Source organism: Plectropomus leopardus, chromosome 12 (assembly GCF_008729295.1).
Source record: "Plectropomus leopardus isolate mb chromosome 12, YSFRI_Pleo_2.0, whole genome shotgun sequence".
In the NCBI taxonomy this organism is placed as follows: domain Eukaryota; kingdom Metazoa; phylum Chordata; class Actinopteri; order Perciformes; family Serranidae; genus Plectropomus; species Plectropomus leopardus.
This window is the reverse complement of record NC_056474.1, coordinates 10573975-10597824: the sequence shown is the minus strand read 5'-3', so window position 1 is coordinate 10597824 and position 23850 is coordinate 10573975. Positions and strand designations below refer to the sequence as shown.

Genomic DNA, 23850 nt, shown 5'->3' with positions numbered 1-23850 from the left:
TGGCATTTGAAAGCTGCATTAATAATATACCTGTCCTTATACAATTATTAGTGTGCGTTTGTGATTGATTGATGCTTTTGTACATAAAAAAGTTCAGGTTACCTTTGAACTTTTTTGCATGGCAATGATACAAGAGATACATTTGAAATTACTTGTGTATAAAGATATATTGTTCGCTAAGTTAGTATAAAGAAGTGGTCATTTTAAGGTATCTTTTCCACATTAATTGGTTTATTCCACGGATTAACGCCACATTTTTTAGTGTAACCAAAAAAAAAGGAGAGAAAAGTTTTACAGTAACCTCTATATGAGAAGGGCATAATTTATTGCAGTTTCATTAGATGTGCTTTTTGTGTATTCTTGTTGTGCATTTTGATTTTTTTCATTATGTACTATGCAAATAGTTTTGCACTATTAACTACAATCATTCAATCATTTTATCTTTATGTTTTTTCTTGTCTGTTTTATATCACCCTCGTAGAGCACTTTGTGACCTATGTCTGTGAAAAGTACTACACAAATTCATTTGACTTATTTACTTATTTATTCATTAAGGGTTTGAATCACCAAAGGCCCCACCATAGGATATTTTATTGATATTTCAGTCACAATATAATATGATTGCAGTTGTAACCATATCATGATTTGCTTAGAGCAGATTGCAAAATCTTTATTTTTATTGTATTTATTACCTTTTTCAACTGCAATTTATGTCCCCAAAGAAAAACTTTGTTAGCATCAGTTTTATCTGAAAAAGACTGAGTTTTCAGTCTGACCATCTCACTTCAGTTCTTTTTATTGCAGCAAAATTTATCTAGTGGACTAAAATCTCGATTGATTTCATTATTCTAGCAGGCGACCAAAAGTTGCAATGTTTAAAATGTATTTAATAAAAAATTTATGCTTGGCGTCTGAATTGAAACAATATTGCAATGCAAAATATCCCGCCACCATGCTGTATGGATTTTTCTCCCACCCCTTGTTTTATGGTAAATGTAAAATCAGTATTTTCTTTGAAATCACCTAAAAGATACATATTTCAATCTTAAGGCTTCTTAAATTTTAATTTTGGTAAATTTGTGTCCATGTGTGTCTGTGTGCATACATATGTTAATCTATGTATGCATTTAAAATATAGGTAACATATGTTTTTGTTAAGAATTTTTATGGTTTACTATTTTAATTCTTTTATGTATTTTTTTCCTAATTTCCATGTAAATCATTTTGTTATCTCTACCTTTAATCTTCTGCATAAAATCAACTCATTATTTATTATAAAACACATTTAACAGAGGTTTGTAACATGTAGTGTTTTTATAACACAATTGTTACCTTTGCTCTTGAATTAAATTCAAAATTCCTGTTAAAATAATAATTACAGAACAAAAACAGAGATGCACACCACATTGTAAGTCGCTATGCGTTCAGCTTAACAACAGCCAATTATACGATACGGTACTAAAAGATAAGTAGTCAAGTGTTATAGAAAGAAGTTTGACAGCAAGTCAAAAGCAATTTTAATGGTGGAAGTAGCTAGAGACTACACATGGCAATGTTAAATCCCATTCAGCCTGATGAGAGTGACTCCCAGCAGCACTGAGCTCAGTGGGGGGTTGTAAACATTTACACTAAGAGCCTGTCCAGTGCACATGGTTGGTGCTTGCCAGCCACCTCGGTATCGAATGTTGTGTTGCATATTTTGTCATTCAGGCCTGTCCCGAAATTGTAGGAATCACACCATCAATTTATGAAGGAGCCATCCAAATGTGACAACAGGCTTATGCTAAATGGAGAAAATAGAGCTAAACATTGTTAAAACACCCCTAGACCCACATGGTAGAGAGTGCTCGGCGGAGAGCTGCTATGCTCCCCGCTGTGAACTGGGAAAGTGATGTTGGTGGGCTTCCTTCTCCATGAGGGCCGCATCGTTCTTGGGCCCCGATTTGAAGCCTTTTTGAAGTCTGTTTCCTGCAGCAGCGTGCCAACATTAATGTTTCCACAAAAGCAAAAACGCTAAATCAAATGAATACACTATACTGTGCTATTCCACGTTGACTCCTGAATCCCCCAGAAAATATTAAAAGCATCATTAAAAAGCTATTAATCATATATGTACTAAAATTCACTATTATTTTGTATTTTATTGAATAAAAAACAAGCTATAATAAAATGATATGTTGTTAGTTAATACAGAAATCTCAACAGGAGAGTGGGTCTTGGTGAAATATACCAAATGTCTGCTGGTGTAGTAAATTATTTTCTATTCATGAACCAGGAAAATATTTCACCCTTTAATGATAATAAGGGTGAATTCAGTAGCATCATGTACATTTCTTAGCATCACAGATAATTCCCAAATATGGACAACAATAACTGGCCACGATAAAAACGGCAGAATATGTTTGGGATCAATCCTTTATTGTTTCAAAACTCTATCTTTTACAATACAGTCATTTATTGTTACATGTGTGATTTGATGGATAATGTACAATGTCTTCCGATAATGAAACACAGTCACAAAGTATTCCTTTCTACATATCAATATTCTATGATAGTGAGAAGTTTGTGCTGATATATTTACTTAGTTCTGACAGCTCAATTAACTTCCCTTTTCAAATCAACAAAAGCATCGTTTTTGAAAGTGCATTTCAAGGATTGCAAAGACGACTGTTTCCACCAGTCAGCCATAATGTACATTTCAGTATTGACAGAGGGCCACACTGCTTTGTGAGTAACAAACAGCATTAACTACATTTCCAACTACAACATTTATCTGGATAAGTAAATCAAAGAAAATATATCAATATGCATGCCATGAACATTCCTCCATAAACATTTATAATAAATGTATATTTTTTATTTAATTATGTTGATAATGACACAGTATTTTCCACAAAAGGACAAATGCTGATAATGAGAACTAATATTTAACATCCAAATTTTGTTCAATTTTACACACAGGTCAAATGGCAGAATGCCACAGTGTTTAGGGCAATGCCCTAATAAAGTTAATAGCATTTGGTCCACAATAACAAATCTGGGTTTAAAAGAAAAACAAAAATGTGGTAGCAGGTGGGATATTGAACTAAAAACTGAAAATAGCATGATGACTATCTTAATTCTTTCCATTTTTAAGGTCTTTCAATTTTCAAGTTATGAATTATGATGTGAAGTTTCTGTTCAAAAATTAAGCAATATAAATATACATTTTTAGCTCATTACTTGGCTATTATACTTTTCTGTTCCAGGGAACAGCTTTCACTCTGTAGAACTTGGTTCCTAAAGGAACCTTGAACCTGTTCTGGGCCTAGTGAGGGAAAAGAGACAAGGAGAAAAAGCTTTAATAAGACAGAAGGTTCAAACTGTGCGTACAAGGATCAAGTCAACATATCAAAAAAATTAAATCTAAACCCAGTGTGGAAATTCTAAAAAAATAATAATCTTATAACATAATAATTTTAGGACCACACTTAATTTATGTCAGTATATTGGTTCTTGAATATTCATTAAAATCACATATACAACAATAAAAACACACAATAGAACTTTTGGCAAATGCAGTACCTTTTTTGCTTGGCAATATTCCTTCTCCATCACCTTTCCAAGTACCCACGGCCGTCTTGAGGTCCCTGATGCTGAACAATAAAAATGAATCGACTTGTTAAACAAATACTTGTTAAACCACAAATGAATGCCTGTGTGTGCGTACCAAAGCTCATAAGGAAAACTGTAGTCAAAATAAAGCATGAACACATTTTTTGAGAACACGTACATACAGAACACAGTATTTTTGTTACAAATAAATTCATTCCTGACTTACAAAATCTAATAACCAACTACCAGTGATAAATATAAATTTTATTAGTAAATGATAAAACAAACACTACAGTTCCCATCAAGGTCACAAAACGTTTGGGCAAAGCTGACCTGGTTTGAGGTCCAGTGCAGTGAGAGACTCTGAGTGGAGGAAGTAGAGGGTGGGACCAACTGTGAACAGCACGTAGTTGTCATGCCTTTCATCCAGGATGATTAGAACCAAATCGCCTACCTGGAAACTGACAAACAAAAAAAAAAAGACACAAAGACACAAAGGGATGATGACACCGACTTCTACAAACTGATCGTCACAAAAGACAACACATTAATGTAATTATACAAAAATGTGTATAATTACACCGCATGTAATGATGGTCAGAGTTTTGGCGAAAAACAAAAACAGCTAAAAATCACAGCAGCACGACCATGTGTGTTTTTTTTTTTAAATTCACTTACTCTCTGATGGCGATTTTGTCTGAATGCCGTGACGACACAGACGACATGCTTTGAGACATCTACAAAGAAAAGGATTAGGGCAACGTTACACATGTAGCACTGAAGGGTTGACAACACTGGCTATACACTTCTAACATTTGTCTTTTTGGGAATTTGCTAGAAAAATGTTTCGTAATAAATATTGGCACTTTTACCCTTTTTAAAGCATTATACTCTAATTTAAGTTCCATCATCCTTTGTGAGTCATAGAAAGTCAGGGCCTGTTAAACTAATTTGTTAAACCATATATGCATATTTTTTTAACATTTAAATTTGCGTGCATGTTTTTTTTTTTTTGTTTTTTTTTTTTTTTTTACAAAAATTCATCCCTCTGCTCATTCTAATGACACTGTTTCCTGAAAATTCATCTCTCTTCACCGAGCTCTTTGGCCTCCTGGGTCAGGATTTTACTCTTTGATGCTACTGCCACCTAGTGGAGCAGGTGCTGCACATCTCATAAAGATAACAAATAACTGACCAGTCTTTGACTGAGGCGCTTGTTTTCCTCTTCCTTCATGTGTAAAGTCTGAAAACACACAAAACATTGATTAAACCGATTAGAGACACCCAGAAACATCTTGTGCTCTCAAATGTAAAGTGATGGATGTGTTTGTATTTACCCTCTCGAGTAAGAGTATCCGCTGTTTCTCCTCTGACATCAGGATGTTATCACTGCAAAAGAGAAAACGTTAGATTACAGATTAATGCCATTTGAGAAATGGCAGCAGTATTATTTAGAAAATGAAAAGTGATCAAAATAGAAATTGGTTCTCTTTTTTACTCTTGTAACAGCTACAAATTCTTAATCCTTATAAGTAATAAATGGAAAACTTACACTGTCTGATCCTAGCCTGCCTTTCTTCCACTGTCAAATGTCCTTGCTGTCCATCCTTTTTTGGATGTTTTACTCAACATCCTTTTTATTCTCGCTTTGAAAGCGCAAAAACTTTTTCTGTCAGTAACTGGCAACCGATTTCATGTCATCATAACGATAGATACGGTGTATAAATGCAGTCACTTTAAGTCCACTTTCTTAGATTGTATTTAACAAATATATACAGTATAGGCTATTACTTAACAAAAAGAAATAAAAATAGTTCCAAAAGTACAACAATCTAAATAAAATCCTATCCTGTTTTTTTTTACAATAAAAGATGCTTGCTGGGACATGTTGTAGTGCAACAATGAAATATTTTAGTTTCTATTTAGGCTTTGCTGCCAAATAAACCCCATTCTTGTAATTCGGTTGTATTGTGATGCAGAAAACAAACTGATTTATCTTTGAATGAACTAAGTTTACCTATAACAGTATTTTCAGGTCTCACTGTTGGTAGGTGGAGCAGAGTGATGAATTCGAGAATGACTTCTTATTACAACAGAAGACTGTGCTGCAGATAAAGACTGATTGTAATTCAGTGGCATTCATTTTTGATTGTAAAAGACGTACAACAAGTTATCTCTCACTGCAGTCCCCCGATCAGCTTTCTGCAGTAACCTGATGTCTTTAACATCACGTTAACAACAGTCATCTCAGTCAGGTTAAGAGAAAAAGAAAACCTGGTTCACCAGAGTTGTATTGCTGCCGACGACTTGATTTCTTGACTCAGTGTGCAGACTGTGAACGGCATACTTTTTTCTTTTCTACTATCAGTACTATCAGTTGTACAGCTGCCCTTACAGAGTATGTACAGTTGCATGGAGTATATATACAGTTAGGACATACTACTTTATCATAACACGATGCTTTGAAGTTTGAACCCCCGAGAACTCTACTTTTGTTAATTTGCGATGTGTGTAGTTTTAACTTTTCAGCTGTAACTTTATTTGCTGTGGATACTAACATTATATTCACAACAGAAAAGCTACATCAGCATTTATGTCATTGCTATTGTCATAGTTTTGTCCTTTAGCTGTTGTTATATTTATGGTTATTTTGTTTATTTAAACGATTCCTACTATTACTATCTTTTCGACTGGTCATCGGTCACTTGATTGCGCTGTCACGCGTCATTGTGGTTTCTGTCAGCTGAGCTGTCATCTGTCTGTGGCTCAGCTGATGTGATGAATCTTGCTCTGCGCAGAGGACTGTGGATAAGAACAGCCAGAGATGGTGGCTGGCTTGCATACTGCAAAATCTGATCTGATGCAGTAGGACATCCTGTGTTTTTTGGCAAACTGCATTTGATGTAGTATGTTTTGGGACATAGCAAATCTTTTTGTGGCATGCTGATTGTATTTTAGTATGAACACTGGAGTAGTATGGGTGTTGGAACACACAGATTTATCTCCCAGAAAACTGAAAGCTAGATTTATGGTACAAAGAAACTGCATCACTGAAAACCAGAAGAGGATAGCGCTTTTGTTTTCCCCCTGATAGCTATCAGTAGCTATCCCTAGTTATCAAAGAGTGTCAATGTACGGTCTTTACTATCTCCAGTACTGGAAATGGGGGACAGTGGAACAACCAAAATATCTGTGAAAACTGTGTTTGTTGTTAGGCTCTGAGGAAAATGGAAAACGATTCGGTTGTCACAGCAACAGCAGCATCAATGATAGCTTATCATTTGGAAGTACTACTTGGGGAAAAGTTGAAAAGTTGTCTGTCTTCACTTTAAATCCAAAATCCAACTAAAGCTGAAACTTCAATCTAAATAACTCAATTTCTACAGTGGGCTACTTGTAAAATTCAGACAGATATGCAGTAATGAAAACCTGTGTGCTTCTTCTCCAGAAAGATCGTCCTCTCAGTGAACTGTCAAAATGCTCTGACCTAAAAAAAAAATCTATTTTGGCATCAGTGTCACGCTGCACATGTCTCTTGTATATAATTTAGTGAACTTTTAATGTGTCACTCTGGGTCCAAAAATAAGGTGTGAAGTAGGGACACATAAATGTCAACACAGGCCTTAAAAGATAAAGGCAATGCATGTAAATCAGGCTTCTACAGTGTAAGGCAAGTTACATTTCAGTCTTTACCATTTTTTTTTAATTCCACCCAGAATTAAATGTAAGACTTCTACAATAACCTAAACTGGATAGAAAAAAAACATGAACCTACGTCAGTTACTACAGATTAGGGACAATTTTACCAAAATGTTAATTGTGATATAAAATAAGACTTTCTTTGTTTTCTGATGGAGACAAGGGTAGAACAGAGCTGGCAGACTGATTTTGAGTTTTTCACTCTACATGTGTTATTCCACTGCCTTTTGAAAAACTTTTTGCATAAAATACAAAGTCTCATATGCATTATCTTGTACCAATTACACCCTTCTCCCCATGTCTTAGTATTTGTAAGATGCCTTATTTGAGATTGAATTCAGTACCTTAAGACTATTGAAGGACCTGCAGGAACCCAGTAAATGTTTTCTCTCCTGTAAACCTGTTTTCGTGTGTGTGTGTGTGCGTGTGTGCGTGCATGTGTGTGAATATTAGGGCTGCACCCTGAAAGTTGATTCAGTTGGTGACTCCTCAGTTGACTAAGATTACATCAAGTTGAGCAGTCATTTTGGTTTTTGCCTGTCAATGTGCTGTGCAGTGTACTTTTGGGGACATTTCGGTCCCCAGGTTTTGGAGCGGAGGGAGTGATCCTGACTTTATTGCTACTCTTTGGTACAGGCGGCTGCGTAGACTCAGGCAGCGACACAGGGGAGGAGACAGCTCATAGCAACTTAATGTGATACAGTCTCTTTGTTTTGTTTGATATGTAGTGTTTGCAAAAAATGTTGCAAACTGCTGATCTGCCGTTAGCTTCTGAACTATATTACATGCATGCAGCTGTTACTCTGAACATCCTGCTGAGCCTGTTCAGACCTTAAAACTTAATATAAAGAAAATGGTTGAATATTCGTATTGAACCGCCAAGCCTAATTTGACTGGCATAACTCTGAGCATGGAACTGTAATCTACATCACGATCACTACAATATATCTAAAACTGTAAACAAAACCATGTTTATTGGAACAAAGACGCTTACTGGACTGTCACCATGCTGGCTTCCACTGCTGAATCAACCTGTTCGTCTTCTCGAACGGCTGCCACAGAGGCCAGTCTGTCGGTTTCAGCCATGGGTTCAGAGGAAAAAGCCCCGGCAACAGGCAGAGCTCGTGCTGCTGCGGCAGCTCCTGCTCCAGCCTCTGATATCTCCTGAGCTGAGGGGTTAGGAGTGAAGAAGGCAGAGGAGACCAGTGCAGTGCTGCGCAGGCGGTTAAGCTCTTCTTCCAAGTGCTTCTTCTCCTGCATGACACTAGCTCGGTCCTCTGAGAGTGTCTCTATCAGAGCTGCAATAAGTTCGGATAAATAAGAGACACTGACAATCACAACATGCCAATCCATTACATAAAATCCTTAAAGAATGGCTGTTCTTTAAGTATGGCAGGTAATATTAGAGGCTATTTATTAGGTTTGATGGTAACAAGATTGCATTACATTAAAGACACAATTTCCACAAACGCTTTCTTTTATTAGACATAAATTGATCACTCTCGTCTGAAAGTGCTCAGTTTGTACAGCACTTACCTTTGTCCTTCTCCTGCTGTTGAGTAACTTTCCGCAACTTCTCTGTGAGCTCATTGATGATCTGCTCCTTCTTCAGCTTCTCTCGGGTTAAAACTGTGTTGAAATTAGTCTAGAGAAGCATAAAAGAAAACCATTTACAGTTTTAACAAGGTTAACAGCCATTTTGGGCACAAGAGGGAATTCATATCAAAGCACACATGATTTGAGAGGATGCCTTTTTAATGCTACGTTCTAACAATGCAGATCAGCTTGCAGCCATGGGAGTTACAGTTGTTTTGTTGATTTTTATTAATCCATTTGATTTTTTGTTTTGTTTCATGTCTGATCTTTTCACCATCTATTATACCCAGCAACAAAAAAAGAAATGGAATTTTGGGGGCTTAACAGCTACTACAGTTAGTACAGCTTACTGATGTAATAGCTTGTGCAAACCAATTGTCTTATCAGGTTAAATAATGAAGGTTTAGTGTAACAGAGAGAGGTCAAATATCTCTAAAACTGAGATTGAGCTAAATATTGTAATCAATTACAGACAAGATTCATGTTTGTATAGTTGCAAGTGAGCGATAAAAATCTGTCTGCTGCCCCTTGAGGCTCTTTTGGTGTTAAGAGATCAGAGAGATCAGAATCAGTGCCAGACAAATGATAAAAGATTGATCTGTTGACATGTAAGATTTAAATAGTCTCTCAATCCAAACAAAAACAAAAGACAGACTCTGATGACCTTGTGAAGTTGCACGGGATCACAGGACTTGTCTTCATTGATATAAAACCACCACTGCGGTGTTTCGTTTATGCATGTTGTTTCACATTATGTAATTTCATACTAATGAAATAGCCGCCTTCCATTTCTCAAATTCCTTTGTCACGCTCTGAAAGATCATTTGGTGTTTCCTGTGTTTCCCCGAAAGTTAGAGTAACTAAACAGGGTGAAGGGGATAGGACATCATTGACAGGCGAACAAATAAGACACATTACTTTGAATAATTACAGATTTCTCTGGGTTTGAAGACTGTTGGAAAGTAGAGGTCCCCAGATTAATGGCCTGGCCAATTATTGAAGCAGATATTTGGCTTTTTGCCGAGTATCTGTATCTGCGTTTTCCTTTAATGATCACAGGTAAAATGACTTAATAAAAAAGTGTGTGTATTACATTCAACCAACACCAGGAAAGGCAGTCTGCAATACCTGCAAAGAAAGTGTCAGTATGGGAGGAACTTTACTTTGTAAACCTCAGGGAGATATTTTTATTTATTCATTTTTTATTTTAATTTTCACTGAACTATATAGAGGAAATTTGCTGGGAACTTGCTATATATGATGTTGAATAGTACGACCCCTATTGGAAACATTTGTAAATTGAAGTGGACAACTCAACACCCTATATTACATAGGTCTAGCTGTTTTAAGACATTTTAATGCAGAGATGTTTCTTATTGAATCTTTCACTTGAAATTAAATACAAGTGGCTGAGAGCAACTGTGTCAATAACTGTCAAAAATCAAAGGTTTTATAAAGTAAGAACTCCTTACTATACTTTTTAAGTCTACCCTCATTGATACTGTTAAGCATTGTTAGGATCAATATGACATAAATTATGGTAAAGATCTATTGTAATTGTCTTACAGTGAAATTAATGAAAAGTTAAGTTACTTCTTTGTCTAAACATTATGAGACGCAGTACTTTTCCCGTCTATTTAAAAACCCAAAATACAAACCTGCTGCTCTGCAATGAGTGAAGTCTTGAGGTTCTGCATCTCCTCGTTCTTCTTCTTCTCTAGAAGGTCCATCTGGGACTGCAGGGAGGCCCTCTCCTGCTGCAGTCGCTCTTGTAGTGCTGAATCTAGAGACAGAGGTGCTCCGGCATCTGCTCGTCCCTCAGCTTGCAGTGACAACCCTTCATCGCTGAAAGGCACACAATAAACTTTAATTCTGGTAAAGGAATTACAAAGACATACAAGCACACAGAGACAAAAAAACAGTTAAAGGGGGGTTTTAAAAATATTTCTTATTGTCTTTTGTATATATAGTGTTAACATGTTGAATGTTCATATTGAAAGTGGCCATAGTTTAAAATAATAAGGTAAATGTAAGTAAAAGTAATCCATGTGAGCAAAAACCTCAGGCTTCAGCCCGTTCTAAATACTCCATTTCAATGTTTTTTTCTTCTTTCGAGACAAGCTCACGTCAGGTTGTGATAAATATCTGTATGGTCATTTGCTACAGACACGTCACTGCAAGTATTTACATTACATAGCCTACACTGCTATATGTAGCAGCACGCTAACGCCAGGGAAACATGTAATCTTGGTTTCCAGTGTTGTTAATTTATTCCTGATTCCAAATCATATTGCTCCTGGACCATGATCGCTTGTGTTTTGAAGCTTTTAATGGTGATGTTTTTCAATGCAGAGAGGGCTGCTATACTCTTTTACAGACATTATTCCTGCTTCAATGACGGTGCAAAGTCTCCAAAAGCACACATACGTAAAACCCGAAAACACTGACCACTAGGAGCAATCTGGGCCTTTTTAATAGGGGGGCTTTAAGAGACAGAAACTTGCTTGGAGTGTTTTGTCCCTTTAAACAGTTCATTGTTAATTAACAGTAAAACTGATTATTTATAACGGAGATTTTAACAGAGGTTGTCACAGTTTTGTATGTAAGCAGATAAAATTTACACAAACTACAGACTGGTTCACTTTTCAACCCCCAAAACCAAAGCTAGACTTCTATATGAGGTGCGTTTGCTGTTGTGATCAAACATTTACCTTTTTGAGGATTGTCTCTCATGAAGCTCATTCTCAAGTAGTCTAATTCTGTCTAACAGTCTCTTCTCCATGTCCTCCTTCTGCTGCTCTAACTCTTTAAAGGCATCTGGTGATGCAACCTTAGAGGCCTCTTCTTTTTCTAAATCTCTCTCAACTGCTTGTCTGTCCTGCTCTAGTTTTTTGGAGAGCAGGTCATTTTCTGCCTGCAAATTGCTGATAACAGTCCTCAACTCTTGCTCCAGTTCCTGGAAACTCCTGAACTGCTTTTCTTTTTCTTCACTTAGAGCCAAAACTTGCTGGTCCAAATCCTGCTTTAGGTTCTGTTGCTGCTCAGCATGGTTCCTCTCAGCTTCCTTGGCTTGCCGCTGCAGGGAGGAGAGCTCGTTACGCAACAAAATCGTCTCCTCCTCGTGTCTGTCCACCAGCTCTGAGATGCAGTGGTCCTTCTCAATCCTCATGAGAGTCCTCAGCTCTGCTAAGTCCACTTCATACTCCTCGTTTTTAACATGAAGCTGTTTTTTGATATCTGCCAGCTCGTCGCTAAGGACTTTGGTCGCAGCCTCAACCTGGGACTTCACAGCCTCGGCCTGCTGCATCTTGGCCTCTTCAAACAAGAGCCTCACCTCTTCAGTCTCTGACTCTTTGAGAGCTAGCTCCACCTCTACTTTGCAGCGCAGTTCTGCGAGCTCAGAAACACGAGCCTCCAAGTCCTTAATTTGGTTGTCCTTTTCTTTAAGTGCAGCGGCGTGGTGATCAGCCGCCTCACTTAACTTTGCACTATTTTCAGCGGCCAGATGTTCAAGGGCCTCCTGGTTATCCTTAGCGAGGGTCTCCAGTTCTGCTTTGTGTTCCTGCTTCAATTTGTCCTCCATCTCCTTTAAGTGGGACTGCTCAACAACTTCCAGCTCCTGCCGGATCTTCTGCTGGCTGCGTTCAATCTCAAAGTGCAGATTCTCGAGCTGGCTGGTCAGAGAGTCTCTTTCAGCTGAGAGCGTCTTGATCTCTTCGGTTTGATCGCTGATCATCTGCTCCAGGTTTTTGATCCTATCCGTCTGATTGCTCTCTGTTTCAACCCATCGCTCTTTCTCATTCTCAAGCTGAGTAAGTTCTTTCTCTTTACGCTCCATGAGTCCCTCCAGCTCCAGCATTGCGTGTTGGACATCTTTGACAATATTCTGGTTAACTTGGTTTTCCTCTGTTAGCGTCTGAACCTGTTTTTCAAGCTCCTGCCGAAGGGAAAGAAGCTCACTTTGATGCTGCTCCTTCAGTTCCAGTTTTTGTGTCTGGCAGATGTTGACCACTATGTTGCTCACCTCTGTGGTCATATTCCTCAAAACGAAGCCAAAGTCATGTTGCTCTTTTAATACCAGGCCTCTCAGGTGAAAGAGGTCATCTTTTACACTTCTGAAGTTTGAATGGGACTCCTCAGCAGCAGATCTGTACTTGTCAATAACTTGTTTGAGCACAGTGATCCTTGAGTTCTCCCTCTCTAGTATTGTGGTGTCCTGCATACGCTTGTTGTCAATAGCATTGATGACTGAAGAGTACAGCGACTCCACCATCATTTCAGGGCTAATAGGGTCACTGATAGGGTTCGGAGAGGTCAAGTTCTCTTCAATCACAAACTCATTAACAGCAGACATGAAGTCAGATTCAGGGCTCTCTGCTAGAGAATCCAAGTCAAGGGAGCCCTGCTGCAGGACGGGATCCATGTTCGGGTGGCCGATGGTTTCAAAGTCAAATGTTTGTGCGTCTATGCTGTCTGGGGATAAATCCTCTAGAGGAGCTGGGACGGGAACATGTAGGGGCTGGCAGCTGGGTCCCTGAAGGCTAAGAGAGGTAGGGGTTTTGGAGGACCTCGGTGTCGTAGTCTCAGGGATGCTTCCAGACTGTGGGGTCAACACGGTTGATCTCTGACAAAATGATATCTGCAAAGACAGAGCAGATGAAGGGAGAGAGAAAGAGAGAAGGGAAATATTTATTGCACCAGAAACCTGACCAATTTCAATTTAAATCCATTTTCCATGAAAATTAGCATGTGTCTTTTTTGGTGTGTCAAATTTGACATCACATACAGGCCGGAATACAGGTATAAGGCCAGTGAAAACGTCACAGTTTCTTTTTTGTTAAAAATGTATGGCTTACTTATTCAGTCTCTCTTTCAAACTTGGCTAAGACTGATTTAGAGCGATATTTGAGTGCTGCTTGGGCAGAAAAAAAAAAATGTATTTTGGGTTGGCACGTTGTTGTATCTTGTTGGTTAAGGGCCTTAAATAAGCATGTCTAACCAGGTGTTGCGTTCCCGTTGATGTCGATTGGAGCTGGAGGCGATAAATAGCCATGACCCAGGTGTGAATACCAAGTGTACACGTTCCTACTGCGTTAAAAAAACAGATGTCAGCGGGTGTTTGCAGATTTTTTGTGTTGTGGTGAGTGGGCTTTACTAATTACAAAAGTGCACTTAAAAGAGGACACATCTTCACCAGGCGGCTGCATTTAATTGCAACCACTTTATACACTGCACACTGTTGCAGCTGTACCCAGTGGAATTGTCCCTCCCTGCTCCCTTACAGTCATGATGGTGGCAAAAATAGCAAAAATGTTTCTTCATACAAAAATAATTAACACAAATTATGGTTGTTAATAAAGCAGTCATTACCCGTTGTTCACTTAGCAGGTCAGTAATAGTTTGGGACATCTCATCAACACTCTGTGCGGCTTGGACCAACTGGTGAAGCGTCTCTACGTGGCGATTTAAGGGCTCGAAGTCGCACATTGTGGGAACCCTGCAGAAAAAAATATTAGCAATAACATTAAGGATTGAACAGTCAAAACTATCTTAAGATTTTCTTACAGTGCTAAGAGTCTAAGGCAGAAAGTCTGCAAGTTAGTGCCATAGAGGCTTGGAGTCGGGTCAGTTTCGAAACTACAGGATCAGGCTTCAAAGTAATCAGTTATATGTAAGGCTATTTTAATAACTGAGGACATAGTGACTTACATAAGGAAAGGCTGCACCTCTACAGGACAACAAGATTTCAAGTACTGCAGGTCGTCAAGTGAGATGTCTGGGAGTTCGTCGTCAAACCTTCTGGGCTTTCGTGTCTGTAAACAATAATAAGCAGAGAAGAAAGAAGAGATCTCTTATAATACAGTGAAAATAATATACATGATAATGCTAACTTTACCAAACTGCTCTCAGATTGTAACTTACACAAAATGATGTTGGAGGCCATGAATCAAGTCCCCTAAACAAACGATTTCTGAGGAAAGACTTTCCTGAAAGAAATTACGTGAATTCATCAAAACGCTAATCTTGTTTGAGAATATGTGGTATTTCAAAAACACGTCAGGCACTACAGTGACAACTCAAATATCATCAGCTGATAATTTTCAAAAGACACTTACTGAAGAGTTTCCCAAAGGATTCCCTTTTGAACTTCTCCGCCTCGTACAGTCGTTTCCCATCCTTCACAAGTGCATAAGCCCACTGAAAAGATTGATAGTAAAGATTTTTCAACAACAAAGTAATAACTGTGTTTCTGAAAATGTCAACTGTCACAACTTCCCAAGCATAGATTTTAATGTTACGAAGCATTTTTCTGTTATGAGTTTAAATGTCAAAAAAGGAGACTGTTTAAATTCATTCCTGTTCAAAACTGTACAATCAATGTCTTATTATCTCTACAAAACAAAGAGGTCTGTCTCTCAGCAGGAAACTCTTTAAGACACAATTTTAGAAAAATATAAAGGGAGAGCAAAGAAGCGCAACAGGAGAGAGAAAAAAACAAAATTTAGCTCAGTAAAAGACGACAAATATGACCAAATCAATTCTATTATTGGCTTCTATTACTCACTCTTACTGCATATTTAGTTGCAACACAAAGAGGTAGCACAGCAGTCCTTATCAAAGATACAAAGAGCTGATAACGCCTTTGCCTTTAGCCTTATTCTAATGCAATAGGAGTGGCAACCAATAAAGCAACTCCCAAAAAGCACAAATGTACACTCCTAGACCTTTGTAAGGCTACTACATAAAACAAAGACTTAAATGCCACATAATCCCCCCATTTTTATAGGTTTAAATTAAAGATCTTTCACTGTTTTATGCACACAAAAGACGTCTTTCTTTCTTATTGTGCTGTGCATCTTGTAATGCCTCACCTGTCAGGTGGTTGGATTATCTTGGAAGAGAAGTGCTCACTAATCTGGATTTTAACAAATTTGTGACTGCAATTTGAGTACAATATATCTATTGAGTGCATAAAAAAAGCTAAAATCTGTGAAAAAAATGGGAGCAAAAACTTTTTTTATTTAATTTTTAGTCTGTAAATAGGATATCCCACAATTAGGGACATCGAGACCAGTTCCATTCCTATAAAAGATAAAGGACCACAATGACAGTTTATTTTGTCAGCTCAGGTGCCTTTTATATTTCACTAAGCAAAGATTCAAAGCGCTGATAAAGTCTTTGCCTTTTGTCTTATTCTAATGTGATGGAGGCGGCCACCAATAGTTCAACTCCCAAACAACACAGTGACTCACTCCTAGTCCTCCATGAATCTGATAAATAGGATGACCTTCATAAAAGGGCATGAACACAAGTTCCATTTCTGGAAAAGATACAAGACCAGCAATGCTATCTCATTTTATCAGCTTAGGCACCCGTTATAATATTTTGTTACGTTTACTGCTTCAGGAATGTTACATTACAAAGGTAAAAACACTGAAAAGCAAGTAATGCCTCCAAAACATAAAACTGAACAAACAAAACACAAAAAATTAACTTACTTTTCAAGCTCTAGCTAACAACATAATAGTCTGGTTCTCTCTTCATTATAGTGGCAAAGTCAGAGAATTGCCCAATTACAGTAGAGCCGAAATTATGTGCTCAGCGCAGAACACACCCAAAAGCTACAGATTCAGTGAAGCAACAAACCTTGCCCCTTTGAGTTACTATGTCTGAAAGCATGATTACTGTCCTATGATGGCATTTAGCACTGACCTCTCTGTAGTGGCGCATAAACATTTTTCTCCTGACGACTTCCACCACCGCCAAGCAGTACATCTGGGGCACTGTACTGAGAGCTTCCACCACCCTCACTCTTTCTATCAGCTCCGTCAGAAGTCTGAGTAGAGCCTGAAGTTTCTCCCCGTCTTGGTCCGCATGAAGCATCACATAGCAGCACCATCTAATGCAAAATCATTACAATTGTTAATGTTGCAAACATGATTTTCTTGACTTTGGCATTTTTAGAAACAAGCACAGAAAACAGAGTTATTACCAGTGGTGGACAAAGTACACAAATCTATTACTTGAGTCAATGTATAGATACTTCTGATCAAATATTACTCCAATTGAAAGTTGCTGATTCAAATTATTACTGAGTTTAAGTACTGAAGTACAAGCTTTAAAAAAACCCTCTGTATTCACTTTTCTTTTCTTTTTTTTTTTTTAAACCTCAACATATTGTCAAATATTATCACAATACATTACAGAACGTGATGCCTATAAAACAACCCACTGAATACACTGACTTGTTGTAGACAAGCAAATGTAGTGAGTAACGAGAGCCTTCATAGAAATGTAGTGGAGTCAAAAGTACAATATTTGTCTTTCAAATGAAGTGGAGTCAAAGTAATTAGTGTAAAAAATAATAATACTAAAGTTCAGTGCAGATAATCAAAAGCTCTGTTTAAGTACAATACCTCAGTAAATGTACTTTGTTACTGTCCAACACTGGTTATTACAAAAGTATAACAAAGTAACTGGGGAAGAAGTGGTTTTCATTTTTACTTGAGTCGGACTTGTAGGTTGTTTGCAAGTTCTTGTTTGGCAGTGGTGCATTTCTTTTTGATGTCTAGCAGCTTCCTGTGGTTGTTCAGCATGATCATCAGCTGGTTGGTGTGACTCAGACACAAATCAGGCAGAACAGATGTATCTTTCAGGTTTTCGGCCCGCTTTTGATTGGCCAAAAATCCCTGCAGGAGATAACGATTGAGCACAGTTCGTTAAAAAAAAATAAATAAAGGAGACAGATTAATTTTATAGTTTATTTTTTCTTACTTTACGTACCTGAGCAAGTTCTTTCTGTTCATTCACCAACTTCTTACAGCTTGCAATCATTTGGTCTAGAGCGTACAACCTGTCCTCAAGCCCCTTGATGGCTTTCATGTTTTGATTATCTAGCTTGGCAATTGTGTCACGACAATCTGCCAGGAAGGGCTGAATAATCCGAGGGTCAAGCTGAAAGAAACATTTCAGTCAAGATTTGTAATATTTTCCACCACAATTCATGACTTCATATTTAGAACACTATTTTGTCATTTCTATTCATATAACTGTGACTCACCCTATTGATGGAGTCAAAACATTTCCTCACAACCGATTCCACATCATTGGGTCGGTCTTGCACGTTGATCCAGTCTAACAGTGTGACATTGAAACAGGGCGGGTTGGCGAGCTCTGGAGCATCATCATCATCTAATAGCGCAGCTCTCAACCCACCACTGTCAGTCATTTCATTTGTCTCCTGGTCTCCAGTTGACTCACATGTGGCCGTCCCCGAAGCTGAGAAAGAGGGTGATGACTTGGGGGGCTTCTGTGCATCAGCAGCGCAGAGCACAGAGTCAGTGGACTTTTCTTCTTCTGTCTCGTCTGAATCCTTTCCTGGGGTCGAGCTGGACTTCTCCATGCTCTCTCTGTAACTGTGTCTCGTCAAACATTCCAGCAGAGGTATCCTCGCCATGACAGACACTGATGTTCCTAACCTGCAATCACAACAAAATTGAGACCATCAAGTTCATCAGGCTCATTTCAGTTATTTAATTTAGTTATGATTGTGATTAAATAAGTAGTTATCACGTCAGAAAAGGCAATACGCAGATATAAGCATACAGTACTTTGTATTTCAAGTTCAAAACTATTAGATAAAATAAGCAAAGTATGAAGTTATGTGTATATGTAATCTGTACCAGCACTTACTTTGAAAGTTTAACTTTAATTTCTTCCAGGTCATGTTGATAATTTGTGTATGAAGTGTCAAATTTCATAAGCAACTTCTGATACGACAGAGTGCAGTCGTCCAGATTAGCCATGATGGCAGCCCAGCCTTGGTGTTGAAGGTGTTCATCATGAACCAGTCGTTCACAGAAAGAGCAAAGTTTCTTGGCAACTTCAAACATTTCCTGAAGAGGCAAAAAAACATAACAAAATCAAGACAAGTTAGGAGCTTCCCATACAACAATCTCATAAAGTAAAAGTGCAGAAAGATGGGCAAACATTTCAATGCAATTTCTTTGGTCCAGAATGAAAACCTCAGTGAAAGGCAGCTCAAAAAGTAAAAAGAGAACTACCAGAGCAAGTTGTGTTCGCGAGGCAACAGTGTGAAAGACAGCTGGCATCAGTAGAGACTCCTCCACCTTGACCTGAATCTCACTCTCAATAGAGAAGGTGGTTTTGGGGATCGTCGGATCCCGGTCACACAAGATCATCTCTTTGTTGAACAGGAATATGGGGTTGGTTTCCTGAAGATCAACAGTAAAAAATTAAAAACAGTATGCACAAATGCAACCTGTATACCCTCAAGGGAAATACAAAGCACACTCATAAGTTGTGTAAACTTACAGTGCCAGCACTGTAGCTGCAGACACGCCTCTCTGCAGCCATACATTCCCCTCCATTGACAACAAGGACTTGATGTTGAATTGCAATCTTGTATTTGGCTTGGATGGCATGTTTAAGCTCCAGTACACTGAGACAAGGAAAGAATGTATTTAAGTTAAAATAGTCAAGATGTACTGACTGCTATTCCTGGCTGTTATAAGTAAAATGCCAGTTTCTTACGTTTGGACAGCAAGATCGGTGTCAAATGTCAATGTGCTGCCATTGTTGACCTGGAACACATACAACTTCATGTTGAATCTCCCAGAGTTCTTCGCATTTGCCTGTCTTGCTCATTTATTCATTCAAGGCCACCCTGTGAAAAAATAACACAAACACAAACATCAGATAGTCTTAATCTTAGTAATCTTAGTTTTCAAAGTTGATGAAGATGAGATGGAAGAGGTGATGCAAAACAGGGGGAGGCATGTCAGGTAACTTTTTAAGCTCTGAGGAGAATTTGTGCTTTTTATTTTAGCTTAAGGGAGAGACATAAACATTATAAATGTTTGTATTTATTTTATATAACATCTGAATCCAAAACCTCTCTAGCAGGTTTGAAAGGCATGTTTGCAAAATTACACCACTTATCATAGCCAGATTTGTAAAATTTACAAATTTCTGATGGGCATTAACCACACAATTTTTAAAGATACTTTGCAATTTTTGTAAGAAGTAAGCTGTTTGTTTTGGTGATAACTTGTGCTATTTGCTCGTTGCATTTGCTCCACTAGCACCTACATTTGGTGTAAATATAAAAAATAGTTGTTTATAGCTCCCCCCCCCCCCCAGTCACTCAGGGAAGCTCAAGGAAAAATAATTGTGACTTTGGTCATAATATCATGAAAATAAACAACAAAAAAAACCAAAAACTAAGTCACACCCCAGCCACCCCTGTTTTCTGATAAATATAGTCTAGTCCTTTATTATTATTAAGTAAGATCTGCTGAGAGGTGATGCTGCAATTTACTCAAACCACAATGCCATGAAGCTATTTGATTAATACCTATGTTGTATGTATGTATAATGATGTATAAGCACACTATCATGGTAGTCTGTTTCTGTGCATCAGGGGCGTCAAACGTACTTCCCACGGGCCAGAACCGGCACGCCAAAAGGTCCAATCTGGCCCTCTGGATGACTTTGCCAAGTGTGAAATATAAAATAAATCATAAATATTAGAGCCTGACCAAAATTATACCAGACAAATTAAAAAGTAAATACGACTTGATTGTGCTGTAAATGTCTTCATTCTTTTATATTTTTTTGGGTGGCTAGAAATAATAATTAAATAGATAAACCCTGACATTGACATCTCTGATGATATACAGGCACAAAAATCAAGCATTGTTGTTGTGTAAATTTAGAAACATTCCAGTAATTAAAAGTCCAAAGTCTTGAAATGACTTAAAATCTGAAAACTTCAGCACTATAAAAAAATACTGCTTGACAATTCCTGACAATAAAAGAAATATCGGAGATCAGGACATCTCACACTACACTCATACTAAAAATCAAGCATTTTTGCTTTATCAAAGCTTAATGAACTGTAAAACAGTTGACGTTTTAACTAGTCTGGTCCTATGACATAACATTGGTTTGTATGTGGCCCCTGAACGAAAATTAGTTTAGCTGAGTAGCTGAGTCACCGTGCCGTTAGTTCCTGGACACTGTCAAGTTTTTATTATGTAAGAAGTCACCTATTATGTTGGTCTGATGTAAGACAAAGGAAAACTTTCACGACTGCCTGTAGAAGTAGATGGTTAACATTTTAGGCGTTTAACTTGTGAGCCTCGAGCCTGAAAGCTAGACTGCAAAAATACCAAGTTACAGATATAACAGAAAAGCGCTAACTAACTACTACCCATGAACTGTTGTTAGCGTGACAACATGAAACACCTTACCAGCTAAGTTGCTATAACATAGTATCAATGTTAGTTACCGATAGCTCATTGCCGTTAATAGCTGTACCTCCGCAAACGTCTTATCATACAGTTACCAGAGAATAAACGTTTACAGTTAAAAGTACACTAACACTTAACGTTGCTATTAACATCGAGGGCTCTGGTTAGTCATGGCTACAGTGCCAATTAAGTAAGGGGCCACCAGCAGCTACTAGCATGCTAGCTGGTCAATAACAACCCTCTGACTGCGCTAACTGGCTATTAGCTAACACAGCTGTCAGGGTAGCGCAAGATAGCTATTTCTAACGTCGATGAATTTGACAAATGTAATGAGATTAGCCTAACTATCCAACATCCCCTGTTTAGACTTGTATTGGTATAACGATGAGATTCCACATTGAGTCAGTTGAATAAATGATTTCGCTGGCCTTACCTCACTTCGCTCGCATCTCCCTGTTCTCTCCCTATCCACCTCGCATAGGCGAGCTGGTTAGCTAACAAGCTAGCAACCGAGCTAGCTAGCTAACCTGTTTCAGCTTGGCATCCATAGAGCTAGCTTAGCGAGCCACTTAGCTAACGTTAGCTGGACTAAACTAGAATAAAATAACCGACAACCATGGCTGATGGCACAAATTAACCATGGTGCTGTAAAATCAATGTCAGATTTGGCAATATCCGGCAAAGATGGTGTAGCACACGGACAAAACCACCAATTGTTTATCTCAGGTAGCTAACTACGCTAACACCCTCTTAGTAGCTCTGTCTGTTTTGTTGTTGTCATCTGCTGATGTGCGGTCCGTAAACGATCCGTTCAACTGAAACACATCTCAAAGCCAGCACGTTGCAAGCTAGCTGACATACCACTTGTATTTTATTGAAGGTAAGTACTGTTTCTTTTATGCTAAATTTTTATGCTTTTGCATATGTTATTCGTATTTTCAGAAGGCTAAAGATATAAACTGTCGTAACTTAGTAAAATGGTATTGTCAGACTACATGTGTCTAATATTATCATGTTAGCATTTGATTGTAGCTGTCACAAAAGCAGTTTCTGCTGTATTTGCTGCCTTGTTTACTCTACGCTGTTATAATTTTACTTATAGGCTATAAATAATGTTTAAACATTAGTATTATATACATATACATGTGTATACATAGACTTAAATAGATGTGTTTGAAATATGTTCCTTTATTTATTTTGTTATTTTTTTGGCTTGCCATAACCCTACTTTCAGTTTGAAACCAAGTCCTTTTTATTAGTCTTTCAAATTCAAGAAATTTAGAAATAATATCAGATAAAATCTAACATTATACAAGGGGTGAGAATTGGCAGAGGCCCCACTATACAATAGTGTCATAATACTTAAATCACCACATTATTGAAAACATGTTGTTGTATGCTGAGTATTGTTATTGTATTGTTTATCAGTTTTCCCCCACCTCTACGTTACTTTAATATTTTAGATTATGTTTTTGTTTATACAGTTTTATAATTTAATCATTATTTTATGTATTCATGTATATATGTATATTTATTTTTTGTGTCACATATGTGACCTATGAACCCACACGGATCAATAAAGTAAATCAACAGTCTAAAATGTGCGTCCCATTGAGTTGGTTCAGAAGATTCGGATCTTACAATAGTGTCGAATTTCCCATCAGTATGTACTTTCGTCACTGTACTTTTCCAGGTGTATTCTGGGAAAATAACAGAAAAAAACGACGTCGAGTGTTTTGCTGCAACATGAGAAGGGGTGTGGTTAATGTAAGGCTGCAGTGTGTGGATGATCCTATTTTACTGCAGAGAGGAGATAGTTTAAGGGTTGACGTCTCCACTAGTGGTATTTTATTAAACTGAAACTTTTAATTGTTTTATATATTCTTTATCTGGGATCATTTCAGTGGTTGAAAACACAAAAGGCAAAGAATGGGAGTATGCTCTTAACAGTCAAAAATGAAGAAATAGAAACATCCATGCAAAGTTACAGAAACTTTTTTTGCTTTGGTTAATCTAAAAAAAAAAAAAATACAAAATTGATATTAATGCAACCAAAATCCCTGACATTGAGTCAAACAAACAATTAATGCAGTTTTATCCCTAAGTGTTTATTTTTTAGTGTGTTTTTATTATTACAGGCCACAGTCGACTTCATCTCATTTAGCATCCCAACCTGAATGCTTTTTTAAAAGTCCAAAGACCAATTGCTGCCAAGTAGATGAATGCATAAATGCATAAGTCTCTAAATGTTTCAAAGTCATTAATGAAATCATTAGTCCCCAGTGTCTACTGGGCTGAATTTAATGTGTGCTTGTGGGGAATGATGACGCCAGAGCCATATCCCAAATGTAATCCATCTACATTATGTACATCATGTATTTAAATGAACAAGTCAGTCCCACATGAGTTTGATTATTAAATATTAACTATCAATGATGTAAAGTATGAGTAAACTTTTATTGGTGAAACAAAACTCGAATCAAACTGTAAGATCACCTCTGTCACAGTTTTATTTATTGATTGTCATTTAGCTTAACAGTCTTAACTGCACTAGTTGTTTCAAAAATTAGTACTATACTATGTGCAATCATTTAACTGAACAATATTCTTCATTATCCTAATTGATTCTTCTAACACCACTAATGTATCTAACAGATGCACATATTGTATATATTTTGTTATATTT

At 37.6% G+C, this 23850-nt stretch overlaps 1 protein-coding gene across 1 annotated transcript; it reads right to left on the bottom strand.

The window, feature by feature from the left end:
- Window positions 1-2397: 2397 nt before the first annotated feature.
- On the bottom strand, window positions 2398-21933 carry rb1cc1 (RB1-inducible coiled-coil 1). The gene is made up of 23 exons (XM_042497160.1): window positions 21598-21933; window positions 19444-19576; window positions 19225-19351; window positions 18954-19124; window positions 18583-18785; window positions 17951-18368; window positions 17674-17844; window positions 17395-17579; window positions 16603-16789; window positions 15006-15087; window positions 14812-14876; window positions 14599-14702; window positions 14260-14386; window positions 11601-13528; window positions 10548-10734; window positions 8830-8938; window positions 8288-8591; window positions 4932-4983; window positions 4790-4837; window positions 4273-4331; window positions 3928-4055; window positions 3565-3635; window positions 2398-3307 (listed from the first exon to the last, which is right to left on the bottom strand). Exons 2-23 carry the CDS (start codon window positions 19512-19514, stop codon window positions 3230-3232), a joined length of 4875 nt encoding a protein of 1624 aa, XP_042353094.1. The 5' UTR covers window positions 19515-19576; window positions 21598-21933; the 3' UTR covers window positions 2398-3229.
- Between the last annotated feature and the right edge of the window lie 1917 nt (window positions 21934-23850).

Bases quoted from the DNA above. Each gene is read 5' to 3' on its own strand.
- rb1cc1 (XM_042497160.1), bottom strand. From the start codon at position 19,514: ATGAAGTTGTATGTGTTCCAGGTCAACAATGGCAGCACATTGACATTT. The intron at 14,387-14,598 runs GTAAGTCACTAT...TTTTTTCTGCAG, and splicing joins GAGGTGCAGCCTTTCCTTAT to GGTTCCCACAATGTGCGACT. The intron at 4,056-4,272 runs GTAAGTGAATTT...TTTGTTTGTCAG, and splicing joins GACAAAATCGCCATCAGAGA to TTTCCAGGTAGGCGATTTGG.